Genomic DNA, 16,608 nt, shown 5'->3' with positions numbered 1-16,608 from the left:
GAACGGAGACAGTGAAGACCAGACAGAAGGGAAAAGGAAGGAGGGGAGACTTTGGCTGTAAAGTTAAGTATCAAGTCAAAAGAAAGGGGTCTAGTTACTGAATCAACCACATATGAAACACCTGCATGCTCTTTGTCTGGCTCCTACCCATAAGTTAAGGATAACACTGCTTAAGCTTAAGAGATGTGGAAAAACCACAACTTGTGATAGCTGGAAGTACAGTAACCATGGATTTCCATCAGTACATTATATGACCTTCTCACTAAAGAATATCTATTTCCTGTGGAGCTCATAAATGCCTCTTATTATTAAAGCCCACACTGTAAAGTTACGTAAGGATTAATAAGAAATCTTCTCTTTGAATAAAATGCTGGTTTAATTTTCAGTCATTAAGACCAACCTCCTGCATTGACAAATGGCTTTTCCTGCTCCAAACACCTGCATTTGTGCTGTCCCCAGTTCTAGTTATTAGCATAAATTGTTGCAATTGACTTAAATCCCATGAGCTTCATTGGTTGGTATATTCTGGGAAGGCATCAAATGCTTGTCTTTTTCAATCAAATTTCTGTGTATGAATTAAAGTTTTCGTGGCTCTGATCCCTCCTAATTAGAAGGATGTGGGAAGTCACAGAGAGAAACATGAGGCAGTCATGCAGAAAAGAAGTAGCCCTGCCACTGTTTACTCACACAGGGGGTTAATCCTGCCATCACCAATTTGGCAGACACATGACTGCCCCAAAGGAACGGATGGGGGGAAAAAATAAATATTGTGGATACCTCATTTCCATTAAGTCTGTCACTAATGGTTTGCTGACTTGCCTACCAACTTAAAGTGCAAGCAGAAGGAGCAACTCCGACGAAAGTAGTAAAAGGAGTATGATTTTCTGTTTTTCCACATTTTAAAAGGGATTTCCCAAATCATAAGCAATGTGAAAATAAGCCTTTTAAAGAGAGAGATTAATTTTCAATTAAAACACACTGAAGACAGATTTGGTTAGGGAAGAAAGCATTTATTTTCTATTTAATGTCTCAGTGCCTTTATAAGAGCAAAATTAGATAATTCTTTTGCTAGAAAAGCATCTTTCACTCCATAAAGAAATATTAATTTTCTCCCCTACTTGACAAAAGGCTTTTGGTACTGGTACAGTGGTTAAATTTATAGTACTATCTATATTCTTACAGTTTGCTAACCAAATGCATGCTCAGAAAATTACAATGGATTATACAGAGTGATAAATACCCTATCTATCTTCTCACACAGCAGGTCTGCTCTGTTCATATACTTAAAGCAGAGGTGAGCAAACTACGGCCCACGGGCCACATCTGGCCCCTGGGACCGTCCCGCCCAGCCCCTGAGCTCACGGCTCGGGAGGCTGTCCTCCCTCCCTTGCAGCCACACAGCTATGCGGCACAATGCTCTTCAATCTCTTTGGTCACTCGATTACAGACCTAAAAGTTGCAATTCTTCAACAAAAAAACTTCCAATTCAGCAGTCTCTTGTTGGAGTCTGTTTTTGAATTAATTTGCAAACTGAATACAGTTAATTTAGGTTTGAATAGAGACTGGGAGTAGATGGGTCATTACACAAAGTAAAACTATTTCCCCATGTTTATCCCCCCCACCCCACTGTTCCTCAGACATTCTTGTCAACTGATTATCACTACAAAAGGTTTCCGCCGCCCCCTCCCCCCCACTCTCCTGCTGGTAATAGCTCACCTTAAGTGATCACTCTCCTTACAGTGTGTATGCTAACACCCATTGTTTCATGTTCTCTATGTACATAAATCTCCCCACTGTATTTTCCACTGAATGCATCCGATGAAGTGAGCTGCAGCTCACAAAAGCTTATGCTCAAATAAATTTGTTAATTTCTAAGGTGCCACAAGTAGTCCTTTTCTTTTTGCGAATACAGACTAACACGACTGCTACTCTGACTCCTACATCTGCAATTCCCTTTCTGATCCAGTTGTCCTCCCACTCCTGAAGGCCTATAAGTCCTAGTCTCACCTCAATGCTATCGAAGCAGAAACAAGTTTTAGGAAACCCTCACAATGCATATATTATTAACCAAAGTAATCACAGAGTCCTATTGTTGCTTGTCTCCCCTTTCCCTTCGCATCTCCTGCCCCCACAGCTCTTTGTCCAACTTCTCTTGACATGCAATATCTTAACCCCAATTGTAAGTTCTTCGGGATATTACAATCTATTTCTCTAAAATGCCACACACAATATCACTATATAAATAAATAACAATTAAATACAGGACCTTTTCTTGGAAACCCTTGTGACATGGTCGGTCCAGATGGCTATAGGAGAGTAACAGAAGGCAGATATATTAGCCCCAGGCTAAGTAGGTCCCTTTTCCCTCAGTAAGGTAACAGGGCAGGTTCCAGAACAATCAGGAACCTTCTGGAGACAATTAAGACAGGCTGATTAGAACACCTGCAGCCAATCAAGAAGCTGCTAGAATCAATAAGGCAGGCTAATCAGGGCACCTGGGTTTTAAAAAGGAGCTCACTTCAGTTTGTGGTGTGCGAGTGAGGAGCTGGGAGCAAGAGGCACTAGGAGATGAGAGTGAGAACGTGGACCGTTGGAGGACTGAGGTGCACAAGCATTATCCGACACCAGGAGGAAGGTCCTATGGTGAGGATAAACAAGGTGTTGGGAGGAGGCCATGGGGAAGTAGCTCAGGGAGTTGTAGCTGTGGCACAGCTGTTCCAGGAGGCACTCTAGACAGCTGCATTCCACAGGGCCCTGGGCTGGAACCCGGAGTAGAGGGCGGGCCCGGGTTCTCCCCAAATCCTCCCAACTCCTGGTCAGACACAGGAGGAGTCGACCTGGACTTTCTGTGAATTCAGAAAAACGGCCAAGTTGAGGGCTGCCGTGAAGCTCCAAGGCAAGCACATCCGCCAATAAGCGCAAGACCCACCAAGGTAGAGCAGGAACTTTGTCACACCCTTAATCTTGCAAGTTATCCCACAGAAATCAATGAAACAATTTACAGGCTCAAAAGAGAAGCCGAGAAAACTCTTTAAAAGTGAACTCCGCTTTCAAAGCCAAGAGTTGGCAAGCATAATTTTATCAGCAATTTCCTGAGATTAAAATGTTTCAGTTTCTGAGCAGACTGCTTTATTTCTTTAGAGTAGAGGCCCTCCCTCTGCTACTAACTCTTGGTATGTGTAACAATAACTGTATTCTAATTTCTAGAAGTACAATAGACTAAGTTGTCAGACCTTTTCTTACGTGGTTGATACATAAGAACAGGGGTGGGCAAACTTTTTGGCCTGAGGGCCACATCTGGGTATGGAAATTGTATGGTGAGCCATGAACGTTCACGAAATTGGGGGTTGGCGCGCGGGAAGGGGTGAGGGCTCCGGCTGGGGGTGTAGGCTCTGAGGTGGGGCCAGAAATAAGGAATTCAGGGTGTGGGAGGGGGCCCTGGGCTGGGCAGAGGGTTGGCGGGGGTGAGGGCTCTGGCTGGGGATGTGGGCTCTGGGATGGGGCTGGGGTGAGGGTTTCAGGGTGCAGGAGAGTGCTCTGGGTTGGAACTGAGGGGTTCAAAGGGCAGGAGGGGGATCAGGCCTGGGACAGGGGTGTGGGAGGGGGGTCAGAGGTTCAGGCTCTGGCTAGGTAGCTCTGTGCACTGCCCTGTCCGCAGGCAGCGCCCCTGCAGCTCCCATTGGCCGTGGTTCCCGGACAATGGGAGCTGCGGGGGTGGTGCTTGTGGCAGGGGCAGCGTGCGGAGCCCCCTGGCTGCCCCTATGCGTAGGGGCTGGAGTGGGGACATGCCGCTGATTCCAGGAGCCACGACACACACAGAGCAGGGCAAGCCCTCGACCCCACTCCCCGGCGGGTGCTCGAGGGCTGGATTAAAATGTCTGAAGGGCTGGATGCGGCCCCCGGGCCACAGTTTGCCCACCCCTACATAAGAAGTACATCTAGAAAAGGGGAAACTTATTATAAAACTGTAGAAGTTATAGGTGGAAAAGACCTACGTTATTTATGCCCCAAACTAGCAAAGCACTTAACAGAACTTCACAAGTTTAAAAATAAACACATGCTTAAATGTTTTTTTTTTTTTTGAAGTGGGGTTCATATTCATCTCCCTGCTCATTCAAATGCCTGCTATATCTAGAGTAAGAATTTTGCTAACTCCAAGATACATTGAAGCTTAGCAGCAGTACAGATTTGTGTAAACTGCAGATGAATAGCAGTTGGTGGTATTCAAGTACTGATAATACGCATGGCAAGAAGAGCTCCAAATGTCTTTGTCCACAGATGTCATGGTTAGTTTTGTCAGGATATGACCGGAAAAATATTCCAAAAGTCTTTGAGCAGAGGACACATGAAGCTCAGAGACAGGTAAGAAAAATTTAGAATTTTTGTCATCACACATTAGGCATTCTTTTTTTGTCTTGGCTCAGAAGAAAATACACACTGTAGTGGGTGTATTATATGGTGTGTGTGATTGTTCAAAAAACGAATTCTGCATTTCTTTGTATCTTCTTTACCTCATTTCACTTTTGAAAATCTATGTGCCAGTGTCCTTGTCACGTCTTCTTAAAACATTAAAAGAAAGAATGGTCAGTGAAATAAAATGAATACCTAGCATCCTGGCAGTGAAATAATTCCCTTCTCCCCCCGTACCTCCACCCCCAAGTATTTCTAGAATACACAGTATTAGAAATATAAATAATACCAGAGACAATATTCTGACGATAAAAGGCCTTCGCCAGGAAATGAACATAGGAAAATTAGCTGTAGAGAAAAGAACCTGAGAAGCAGGATACAATGGGAACAGTGAAAGGAGAAAACATGGGCAAGAAAAGGACAGTGTGAAAAACAGGGGAGTTTGGTAATATAGTAATGCTACATGCACATTTTAAATTTAAATTTCTCTCTTTCCTTCTCTTTTCCTTATAAAATGCAGATAAAGAGATTTGATAATTGCAATCTTCTTACTAATCTTCATTCCAACCATTCATTTCAAAACTTGACTTAAAAAAAAAAACTTTTAAAATCTGTTATCACCTCAAATGTGAAATTTCAAGAGCTGTCATGATTCAGTTAACGACTCCCTTCCCCCCTCCCACCCCCCCGAAACCCCAAACTAACCTGGACGGAGTGCCAGACTGCTCAGAGAGGGTGTAATCACATTGCCTCTGATAGCTGGACTACAGAGCATATAAAACCTTTAGTTAAAACCAGCAGGAGTTCGTGTTTTTGGAATGAAACATTGACCCGGTAGTCCAGACAGCCACAGCCAGCAATCTGAATGATTAACATGACATTTATGTAACCAAAGAATCAGCCTCCTTAATTTAAGTGACCCATTTGACTATAAAAGTTTCTCATGCATTTTCATGATGATTTTTAAATATTTTGGTTTTCTTCAAATGAAGGAAGAATGTTCTTGTAGTTAAAGGTAAATTCTAATCCCAGTTCTTCCATGAACATTTGGAGTGATTTTGGACAAGCCACTTAATTTTACAAAATACCTAAAATACAAATATTGAATTAAACAACAAAACAGATTTTTAAACGTCTAAGTAGGCACTTGTCAACACATTGTTCTCTGCTTGGCAGTTAACCTACATGTGGATGAAATTAAAAAAACACTGTCTTGTGTTTCAGAATAAAACCTTAAAAGTAATATTTTGAATGATGCAAAGTGCAGAGTCCCCTATACACCAGCTTTTTGTGTATACTTGTATAGGCACTGAAGGCCAAAGTGTTTCAGTGGAGATCTCAGGACAGGATGCTACTCTATCTGGGACCAATTCTGGTTGGTCTCTGGTCAAACTAGAGAGGTGTTCAATTAATAAAGGTAATTTAACATTGTAAAATGATTAGGGATACCTTTGGGTAGTTACTTACAAGGAAGGAGGTCTTTAAATACAGTACTATTTATTAGTTTTAATCCTTACTAAACTAATTATAAGCGATTCTGAACTGAAACCCCCTATACAAATTACCAAAGCCACACCCAAACCCCAACTGCACCCACACCAACTGGCCCTCCAGACCTTGCCTTCAGGCCCTTGTCCCGCAACCTCAGTTGGCTGAACACCATCTAGCCGATCTGTCTCTGAAACACACCCAGGAAACAATTGGTATTCACTCATGCTTCACACCATCCACATCTTTGCCCTGGTGTCCCACCCTGACACCAAGTGGCAGGACCAGTCTGTACTTCACTCTGGTTCTACTGCCCTCCTTGGATACTAGCTGATGGCTCCTTCATGGAATCATGAGCACAGGCATGTACCTGGCATGGTTCAAGAACTCCCCTGACACCTGTTCTTTCTGTGGCCAGAGGGAGATCCTGGCATACTTCTATGTAAGGTGTGTCAGATTGTAGACCCTCTTCTGGCTCCACTAGAATCTCTTACAGATATCCTGGCTGCACTGTCTCCCATACCTCCTTATCCTAGTACACCCCATCCATGGGCCCAGAAAGTCACGAGACCTCATAATCAACCTCCTCCTGGTGCTGGCCAAGTCAGCCATCCATCATAGTAAGAGAAGGAAGCTGAATGGGGCACGGGTGCTCTGTGACTGTGGCCTAATTCCTGTGCCTTATCTGCTCACATATCACAGAGTTCTTCTGAAGAGCATCCACTGACTCCTTAGACTCCTTTAAGGAGCAGTGGGAGCTGTCTGGCGTTCTCTGCTTCGTGCGTCCCCATCCCCCCCAATCCCTCATTATTACCCTCTGACCTCACGCCTGATCCTGTTTTTTTCATTTGTTGTCTGATGTAACCACCTGATGCCTGGGTCCAGTGGTTCCTCATTCTTAATTGAGGGGGAAGGCCTTTTGTTTTGGGTAGGCCTGTGCCTGCCCACCCTCAGTGCGTCAAACAGTACCCACACCAACTCTGAAAAAGTCTGAATCCAAACTTTGCAGGTTTACTACCCAGGCACTTCCTTAAAAAAATAACAGACACACAGATTAAGGACAAAACTTTGGAACCAATGCACACCGTAGTGAGCACACTCTAGTGAGCACCTAATCACTCACGTAGTCTCATTGGGTTTCCACAATATGGCCTTAAGAAAAAAATAAGAAAAATAAACAAACCAAAAATAATAGGTTGGGTTTATAAACAATAAATCCCGTTGAAAATGTGATCATTTTTGACTGAATTGCAAAATGAATAGATATATAAAAATAATTAGTCAAGCAATTTTTATAGGGCCTCACAAAATGTTAACTTGAAGTTTAAATTATATTTGTCTTAGATATAAGGCTTGAAAGCTAAACAAAGGATTGCAAACAGAAGGATAACACACTCCCCAAGACAGCAGTGGTACAGATTCAGAGAGTTAGTGGGGTTTGGGAAGTGGGTAGAGGTGAGACTAACCCACTCTGGGTCCTCTAACTGACTGGAGAAAGCCAGCAGGAGGGGAGATCTGCTGATGGCTATTCTCCAGCTTTACCTTTCACCTCTAACACAGGACAGGAACTTTTTAAACCCTGTCTTACAAAAAGGTCTAAAAGGAAGCGGAGAATTTGAGGAAATAGGGTTGAATCCAAGTGCTATTTTCTTTGATGCAATTTCAATAGACTCCCACAAGAAAGTCATAGAGCAACACCTGACACTGCATAAGTGTGTTATGCTGCATTGTCCAGATTCAATGTATGTACATATGATGCAATATCTCTCAATTCCCATATCTCATCCTCTCCCTCCTCATTCCACCCTTTTCTGGGTGATATCTTCAAAGTTCTTTGGTGGTGGTAGTGCAAGGGGTCTGTACACTCTGAGATCATGGTGCTTCGTTCCATGGTCTGGCTCACACACAAATATTAGCCAGTGCAGAGAGTTCTCCTGCGATTAGTACTGCGTTTGCTGGTGTAAGAGTGGAAAATGGCCCAGATGTCATTGAAGATGCCAAACCAGGCTGTTATGACCTATGGGCTGAGTGTCAACATTCTGTTGCCTTGCACTGAAACATGCTATATAGATACCCACACAGCTAGGTGCTCATGAATATATGGTGAGCAAATTTCACTCTCTCAATCAAATAATGAAAAGAACCTCTATGATAACACACTGCAATAATCCAGCCCTCATTACAAATTTTTAGTTGACAGAAAAGAATAAAGAGGAACCATGGAACATAATCAAATCTCCCCCCAATAAACAATAATTTACTTATATTTATACCAAATAGAGCAAAATGCAGCCAGAAAAACAAAGATAAAAATGTGATATCAAAATTATGTTCTGTACAAAGACTAAAATGTTAAGTAGAGCACCTGTTTGTGTGCAACAAAGGTCTTGTATGAAAGGGGGAAGGCACAGCAAAACAGTACACAGGCTTTTACAGCATGTGTTTTTGCAAGGACTATAATACATGTTTTTAATCTATGAAACATCTGGGACCAAGAAATCAATTTGTACCTTTTTTTTAAGAAGGAATAGTTTTAAAGTTTGTAATCCAGTTTCTGCAATATAAAACTGCACAAAACTAACAGCACAGGGCTTTAGGCTTTTCTTGGGAATATAAAATATGCAGAATCCTACCAGGCCATATTGCCATGGGCTGTGTTGTCAAGGTGACAGAGTAGCTCCAGGGTTTGAGTGTTGCTTGATGAATCATCAGGGGATTCATGACTGCCTGATTCCAATTCCTTCGGCATCCTCCAAACAGCCGCACATGTCATGACTTTACTGTCTGAAGCTAAGCAACAGAGGATAATGTCAACAGATCATTGTACAGGAGACATACTGTACACATGCATCAACATCTACGCAAATCTTTAAGCAATGCACATCTGCTGTTTAAAATATTTAAAATATTATATTAAGCTGAATTCAAAGAACATACCACACAGATAAAGGCGCAGACCTCAAGTCAGCAATCAGTTCACTGCAGAACTCATAATTAGCATACATTTAACCCACTTTTCCATGTTTTAAAGCCAAAATTCAGTTCTGATGAAAACAGATTTTCCAAGTCCCATTCCCCATATGTTCCTTTCAATTAATGTTAGAAATGAAAATGACCCCTTCTCAAGTGTATAGTTTGCACCTTAATGGTAATAATTTAGCCACAATTTTAAAATTTGTTCTTGTGGATTTGCTGGGTTATCCCCAGTTTGCATGTATGGCACTAAGTCACATCCTTTGCTGTGAAAGACTGTTTAGCAAAGAGAGTTCTCCTCTAAACATATATGCATTCAAATTCCTCCCTTTAATTCCAGCTGTAAAAACAGAATTTCCAAAAAAGACAAATACAGGATTTATTTTTATTTATTTTTAAAAAGCAGCAACATCTCTTGAAACCCCTTCATGTTTAAATTTGCCTTTTAAAAAAAAAGTGATGTTGCAAAATATAGGTGTATCTATGAGAACAGTCTATCAGCACTAAAGGGAAAAGAATGTTGTGGGACCCATCTTCATTCCTGCACCGTGTGTAGCAATTTGCAACAGTGCAAAGTGGGTGTAAGCATTACTAGATCAGAATGGCAACAATTTGCAACCACTTTGCACTGGTGCAAATTGCTATGCAACAGAAAATCTGGTCCAAGGTCAACAAGGGAATAGCACAGGGGTGGGCAAACTTTTTGGCCCAAAGGCCACATCTGGGAATACAAATTATATGGCAGGCCATGAATGCTCAGAAAATTGGGATTGGGGTGTGGGAGGGGGTGAAGGCTCTGGTTGGGGGTGTGAGATCCAGGGTGGGGCCAGAAATTAGGAGTTCAGGGTGAGGGAGGGGGCTCCAGGCTGGGGCAGAGGGATTCGGAGGATGGGAGGGGGATCAGGGCTGGGGCAAGGGATTGAGGTGCGGGAAGGGGTGCAAGCTCCAGCTGGGGGTGCGGGCTCTGGGGTGGGACTAGGGATGAGAGGTTTGGGGTGCAGGAGGGTGCTCTGGGCTGGGATTGAGGGGTTTGGAGGGCGGGAGAGGGATCAGGGTTGGAGGAGGGGGTTGGCACGCTGGAGGGGGCCAGGTTGCAGGCTCCGGGCAGCACTTACCTCAAGCAGCTCCTGGAAACGGCAGCCATGTCCCCCCCATGTCCTATGCAGAGCCGCGGCCAGGCAGCTCTGCACACTGCCCTGTCTGCAGGCACCGCCTCTGTAGCTCCCATTGGCTGCAGTTCCCAGCCAATGGGAGCTGGGGGATGGCGCTTGGGGAGGGGGCAGCATGCAGAGCAAGAGCCAGAGCAGGGCCTTACCGCTGTTTCCGGGAGTGGCCCCAGACTCCACTCCCCAGCGGGAGCTCGAGGGCCAGATTAAAACAGCTGGTGAGCCAGATCCGGCCCACGGGCCACAGTTTGCCCACCCCGGAATAGCAGGTCAGTACAAGATACTGCTGCACACAAAAATCTTACCATTGATGGCAATAGTGAGGAGACCACTAATAGTAGGGGATTGGGTTGGGGCGGGCAGTTTGGGGAAGATAGAATCCCTATTAAAATGGTCTATATGAAAATCCAATGGGTAAGTAATGGTTAATTTAAAAAAAAAAAAACCATTTCCTTTTGAAGAGTCACTTTGTATTAGGAACAGAGATGAGGGACTTCCCTTTCTGAGTATATATGACTGGTTTTAGTCCGGAGCTATGAACTGAGGCGGTTCTGCTGACTTTGAGAATTGAGGGAAAGGAAACGGAAGCAACTGTACTACAAATCAGTATCTTGGACTAAGGTGTCAGCAACATGGATACAGAAACCAAACAGGTCCATATTACAAAGCAGTTTGACGCAAATATATACAAACTACTTTCCCAGGGACAGAAAGAGGGTAAGCATTTAATCCAAAATAATTATTAATAAATCCTAGTTATCAGTGAGATACAGGAAAAGTAACTAGATAAAAATTGAATGAAATTAGGAAAAACCAATGGAAGAAGATGACAATCACTTCAAAGGAGGAGGGCTGAAGGGGAGGCTTAACTTACTGTGCAGAGTTCAGAATTTGTTATCTGGTAAATGTATACACTAGGATGTGACAAGAACAGAGTCTGGAATTTGTACATGAATTTGGTCAAAGAGGTGATTTAGAATCATACGGTGTTGGACAATCCCCTTTCGTCTGTTGCTATGCAGACAGACCTGTACTAATTGTAGTGCATGCTGAGTGATTGATCAATATTTAAAACTCAGCAAGTACTATGCCAAATTCCCCACTTCAATTCAATGTAGGTACTGAACAAAAAAGAAAAAGCAACTCTATACTGTATTGATACTTTTCCTTACGAAAGGGTAAAGCATTGCACCTAACACACTACACACCTCCACCATACAAATAAGAACTACCTACTTAAGCTAAATTTACAGTAAGTTCTGTGAAGACATAATTTCTTGAGAATGCTATGTTTGTGTACTCCGTATCAGCGATGAGAAAGCATATGGTTTAAAAAAAAAAAAAAAAGCAAGCACTTGGAGGCTGTCCCACTAGCACCGAGAGATGCACAGAGAACCATGACAGGAGTAAGCAGCTCAGAAGAGGCCATGGCACATAGACTCTCCAGAGTCTTAACTAGGGTTAAGATCCATAGTGCCTTTGGGGAGAAAATGGCAAGTGGTTTTCAGCTAGATTCTTTTTGGAGAGTAGTGAGTTTGGTATAGTCTTTGGTAGAAACTTCATTTTCATACTGTTGGTGGTGGTGGTGGTTTGGTTTGGTTTGGTTTTTTTTCTGGCAAACTACCTATGACTAAGTTTGTCTAAAGGTAAAGATCATGATAAACTCCTCCTGCTCCCCATCAAAGGGTGAGGAAGATCCAGGACATCACCACTTTTTGCTTTAACAAATTTAAACCCTCTTTAACATCACTTCATTTCTTTGTCTGAGTCTGCTAGATGATCCACTATTATTATTTATATTTGTAGTGTAACCCACACACCTTCTGGGTGTGGCGTTCTGTCCCATCTAGTGGCACCAAGACCACTTAGAGCAGAGGTGGGCAAACTACGGCCTGCGGGACCTTCCTGCCTGGTCTTTGAGCTCTCAGCCGGGGAGGCTAGCCCCCAGCCCCTCCCCTGATGTCCCCCCGCCCCTGTGGCCTCAGCTCGCCATGCCACCAGCACTCTGGGCAGCGGGTCTGCGAGCACGTGCTGGGCAGCACGGCTGTGAGACCCGCCGGCCTGCCCTGGTGCCCTAGACTGCGTGGCGTTGCGACTGCCAGTCCTGGTGCTCTGAGAGGCATGGTAAGGGGGCGGGGAGCGGGGGGATTGGATAAGGGGCAGGGAGTCTCCGGGGGCAGTCAGGAGACATAGGGTGGTTGGATAGGTGTGGGAGTCCCGGGGGGCCTGTCAAGGGGGGGAGGTGTGGATGGGGTGGGGGCAGTCAGGGGACAGGGAAGGGTTGGATAGGGGGTGGAGTCCCAGGGAGGCAGTTAGGGGTGGGGGTTTCCAAGAGGGGGCAGTCAGGGGACAAGGAGCTGGTGGGGGGAGGGTTGGAAAGGTCAGGGGTTCTGAGGGCGGGAAGTGGGAGGGGGCGGATAGGGGGCAGGGGCCAGGCGGTTTTGGGAGACACAGCCTTCCCTACCCGGCTTTCCATACAGTTTCGGAATCCGATGTGGCCAAAATGTTTGTCCACCCCTGACTTAGAGTTAAATGAGTCTGCTCTACAGCCTTGACTAACAGGCAGTTGGCTTTTAGCTCATGCTGTAGAAGCTCATGCATTGAGCGCCAGTGGTCCCAGGTTCGATCACGCCTGCCAACAACCGGGGTCTGTCAGCGTTACAGTAGTACTCAAGTGTGCTAGGCACTAAACATACGCACAGAAAGGCTTCTCTCTCTGCCTGAAGAGCTAATAGTCTAAAAACAAAGACATTTTCCTGCAGTCATCTCCAGACTGCAATGGCTATAAGCGGAAATGAGTGTACCCTAAATGAGCTGGTTAACTGAGACAGTGCCCATATGCAGCTTTACACTATCTATTATTTACTGAAAAACATGGTGGAGAACAACTGCACTCTGATAATTTCCTGTTCCATGAAACCCAAAGTGGGGATGCTGGCTCTGGAACACAGGATTGTGATCCAAATTTTAACCCTCTGAAGTTAACCCAGACTCTGAACATGTGAGCAAGACTCCTCAGCCAAGCATCTAAGAAAGAGAATTCTCCTGACCACCTCAATGCACCCTCATTTTGTGCCTTATTTCCAGCTACAGCCAAACCCTGATGCTTTAGAAGATAGCAAACAAAACAAAACAAAAACAATACAAAGAAAAAACCCAGAATACACCTGGCCAATCGTAGAAAGGGAAAAATTCCTTCAAGAGCCCTGCAGACAACCAGCTTACACCCTGAAGCATGAGATTTTATTGTATGATTTTATTCGATTCATCTCAGCAAAGAAAGTATTTTAAGCTCTGGAAAATATATCTGGGATCTTAATTTTAACCTCGGAGTATTTCTGCAAATGTTGAGTCTAAGGAAGATAGTGTAACTTGTCAGTTGGAGCCCCGCTTAAGCTATTCTCATCAGTTTTGGATTTCACCAAGACAATACAAAAGCCAGCACATCACACAGATGCTTGGAAGAGTAAAGGAAAATAATTACTAATAGCAAAGAGAGCCACCTAAAGACTGGAGGGAGAATCTGAAGCGGGGCAAAGTTATCAAAAGCACCAAAGTAACTTAGGTGCTTTTAAAATTTTACCTGCAGCCACCAATAAAGAAAACCCACTTAAATTTCAAGTGTGTGCAGTAACTGGGCAAAGATTCTATCTAACTACAGTAACTATAAATGCTGTCAAGACCAAGCCGGAAATGTGCCTCACTATTGTATGCACAGGAGACACCATTGGGTGGTGAAAGCATAAAGATATATCATACTTCCACATCTTGCAGACTTGGCTATGCCATTCCTTGGAGCCCAGTATACAGTGTCCCCTCTGAGAGGCTGTTTATCTACTTTGATATGATGTATATCAGATGCCATTTGTTCTCCCAAAATGCAAGAGAAGCTTATCTTTTTGAAATGTAATTTGACCAGAACAGATTTACTGTATTAATGGCTCTTATTTTGTAGTACTTACTTGAAGCAGCAATTTTTTTAACTATTCAATTTTCATCTTAAAAAACTGTTCTAAGCTTTGCTACGTTAGTGCCTATCTTTATAATACAATGTTACCTTGAAAACTAACACACTTACAAGGGGGCCCTCTAGCTGAGAAGTCATTTGTCCCTGTTCACTGTGGGTACCTCTACACAACGTGTTGCAGTGACCCTCACAGCCCAGGCTGACAGACTTGGGCTAGTCAGGCTCAAGCTAGCACTCTAAATATGGCTGTGGAGACAGTGCTTTGAAGTTATGGCTCAGGCTGGATCTCGGGTTCTGGAACCCTGAGCCCGGCAAGCCCAAGTCTGCGGATTAGAGCTAGGGGGCTCACTGCCGCCAGCTGGGTAGACATACTTAAAGGAGGAAGTAGTTCAGTTATTTAGCCTTCTCTGGTCCAAATTTACAGAAATCTAAATGAGAAACTTCTATCCATGATTTATCAAGATTAAAAATGACCTATTGTGATTACGCCCTCTTCCCCACTCTATAATGGAAAAAAGCATCAACCTCACTGTAATGACAGTATTTCCTAAAATTTAATATTTACTAAAAATGCTCTCCCCAATGCTAAGGAGATGGAAGTATCTGAATTTAAAGGATAGCAACCCTTCACTTCGTAAGGCAAATGCTTTTGTATGAACCAAACAGATGCCAAAAGGTCTAAAGCAGAAGGGTGGCTCAGATTTTCATGTGTAAAATGGTATAACATTGCACATCAGCTTAACTTCATTTGGGAGTGCCTAGGGGATGGAATCCAGTATGCATCGAAGATGGGGAATCGAAGCTCTCATACTATGGTCTAGTCTCAAGAACTGTATGTTCCTTGCAAGCCTTACCAGTTCTATTTTTAAATTTTGAAAGTATGCTGAAATTAGATGTTTGGCTGATTTCACTGGTGCAGAAGTACTTAATTCAGAGCACTTTTCATCTTCCCTTACACTCATTTTAATGTACTTATATACAGCTCTAACAATTCATTCCCAGAGGTGTGAAACCAAAATGGAATTGCCATGGCCTCACATGGAAGCAATTTTAGGTATGCCTAGTCTAAGCCTGGGTTTAATTTTCCTTTTATATAAAGTATTTAAAAACAGATAGTTTTCTCTCTGGTGAAAGAACCAGGAAGGCCTGGAATAGATTGTAAAGCGTCAACCCATTATTACAGATGGAGTAAAGTTCTATTGTGGGTCATAACTCCTCAAACCAAATAATCAGCAGCTACAGATCTATAGGAGACTCAGTATAAAATAGCTCCACCTACATATGAACAAGGCTCCCACAGCTACCTTCTCAATGAATATACAACAAGGGGATCACTAACTGTACAGTACTTGCAGAATTGGCCATACATTTCACGCCCATGTTACTTTGGAAGTCTCTCATTACTTTACATTTTCCATTTTTACTACTATTGAACAGTATCACTTAAGCCCTTGATTTGTCTGTTCCCTTAGAAAAGATGTGAACCTGCACCTTCATGCAAATAGAAATGTATATTTCATTATGCAAGATGCCACCCTATGGAATTCCCTTTGGAGATCTCTGCTACAGTCTTAACTCTCCCCAGTTGTGACATGCAAATAGCTTTTTACCACCTTCTCACATACTATTTTTCAGATACAATATCAAACATTTTTTCTATAACTTTATACACATGCAGTACTCATCATGTTACACAGTTAAATAATGATTCCAAATATATTTGACTTAAATCAAAAAATCTTTTCTTTCGAAAACTATGTAATTTAATTTTCAATATTTTTATTGTTTATTTTTAGGAAAGTACAAAACAAAAAGGGGACATTTAAATGAATAAAGGAGTTATTACTGATATTTAGATAAAAAATGCAAACATACAAGGCTACTGCACTGGACCTTTAAGGTTCTTTCTTTTAAGCCACTTAATCATAAGTCACATAGCATATTAATTTCTTTCCAAGCAGCCACCAAGCCTTTCTTAGGCCACATCTACATTAAAGGATTTTTCCTCCCCATTGGTGGTAGCCCATGTGTAAATATACAGCTATAGTTACTTCTACTATTTGTTTTTACACCAACACAACCTGCTGACGTTCTCTTTGACTAGACACCATTGGAACACCTATCTTAAAGAACCTTATGAGGTACATTCAAAAGGAACTACTCTCCTGCTCACCTTAAGAAGTCTGTAGATTAGAGTCCCTCAGTAAACCTTAAAAAAGTCTGAAACTCTTACCTTACAAAAAACCTCAGTGAATGAGGCAAGGACTTCTACTGAACGTTTGCCACATTCCCTGCTCATCTTACAAGGCTGAGCCCTTGTCTCATTCACTGTACACCTTCTATACATTTTTCTCTGTCGATCTACATTACTTAAATGCACCCATACAGCGTGGCCTCGTTTAGCTGCACACTTTACAAGTAGAGTGAGAAAATGTACTGGCATGCACAGAGTGCAATTTTTGGTGGGTCACAATTCAGTTAAATCAATACCAATTTTCAGTGGAGTACTCAAAAGCACTTCTCAATGAGGGCTATTTCCATGCTATTTCAACTTTCCATCACAACAACTGCTCAAAAAGAAGTTGCAAGAATGTGTTGTAAACA

The 16,608-nt window shown here is 43.0% G+C and overlaps 1 protein-coding gene across 4 annotated transcripts in view; it reads right to left on the bottom strand.

Moving 5' to 3' along the window:
* EIPR1 (EARP complex and GARP complex interacting protein 1) overlaps positions 1-16,608 on the bottom strand; it is a 167,438-nt gene that overhangs the window by 78,413 nt on the left and 72,417 nt on the right. For 2 of the 4 annotated variants that reach the window (XM_073336099.2, XM_073336098.2), the window contains one exon: positions 8,532-8,688. The exons of 1 other annotated variant lie outside the window; for it this stretch is intronic. In XM_073336099.2, coding sequence (XP_073192200.1) covers positions 8,532-8,688 — 157 coding nt within the window. Of the gene's footprint in view, positions 1-5,115; positions 5,216-8,531; positions 8,689-16,608 lie in introns of those variants that run through there. One more of the 4 variants, XM_073336100.2, reaches the window with a different exon arrangement.

Source organism: Lepidochelys kempii, chromosome 3 (assembly GCF_965140285.1).
Source record: "Lepidochelys kempii isolate rLepKem1 chromosome 3, rLepKem1.hap1, whole genome shotgun sequence".
NCBI classification, from domain to species: domain Eukaryota; kingdom Metazoa; phylum Chordata; order Testudines; family Cheloniidae; genus Lepidochelys; species Lepidochelys kempii.
This window is presented reverse-complemented; position numbering and strand designations above follow the sequence as displayed.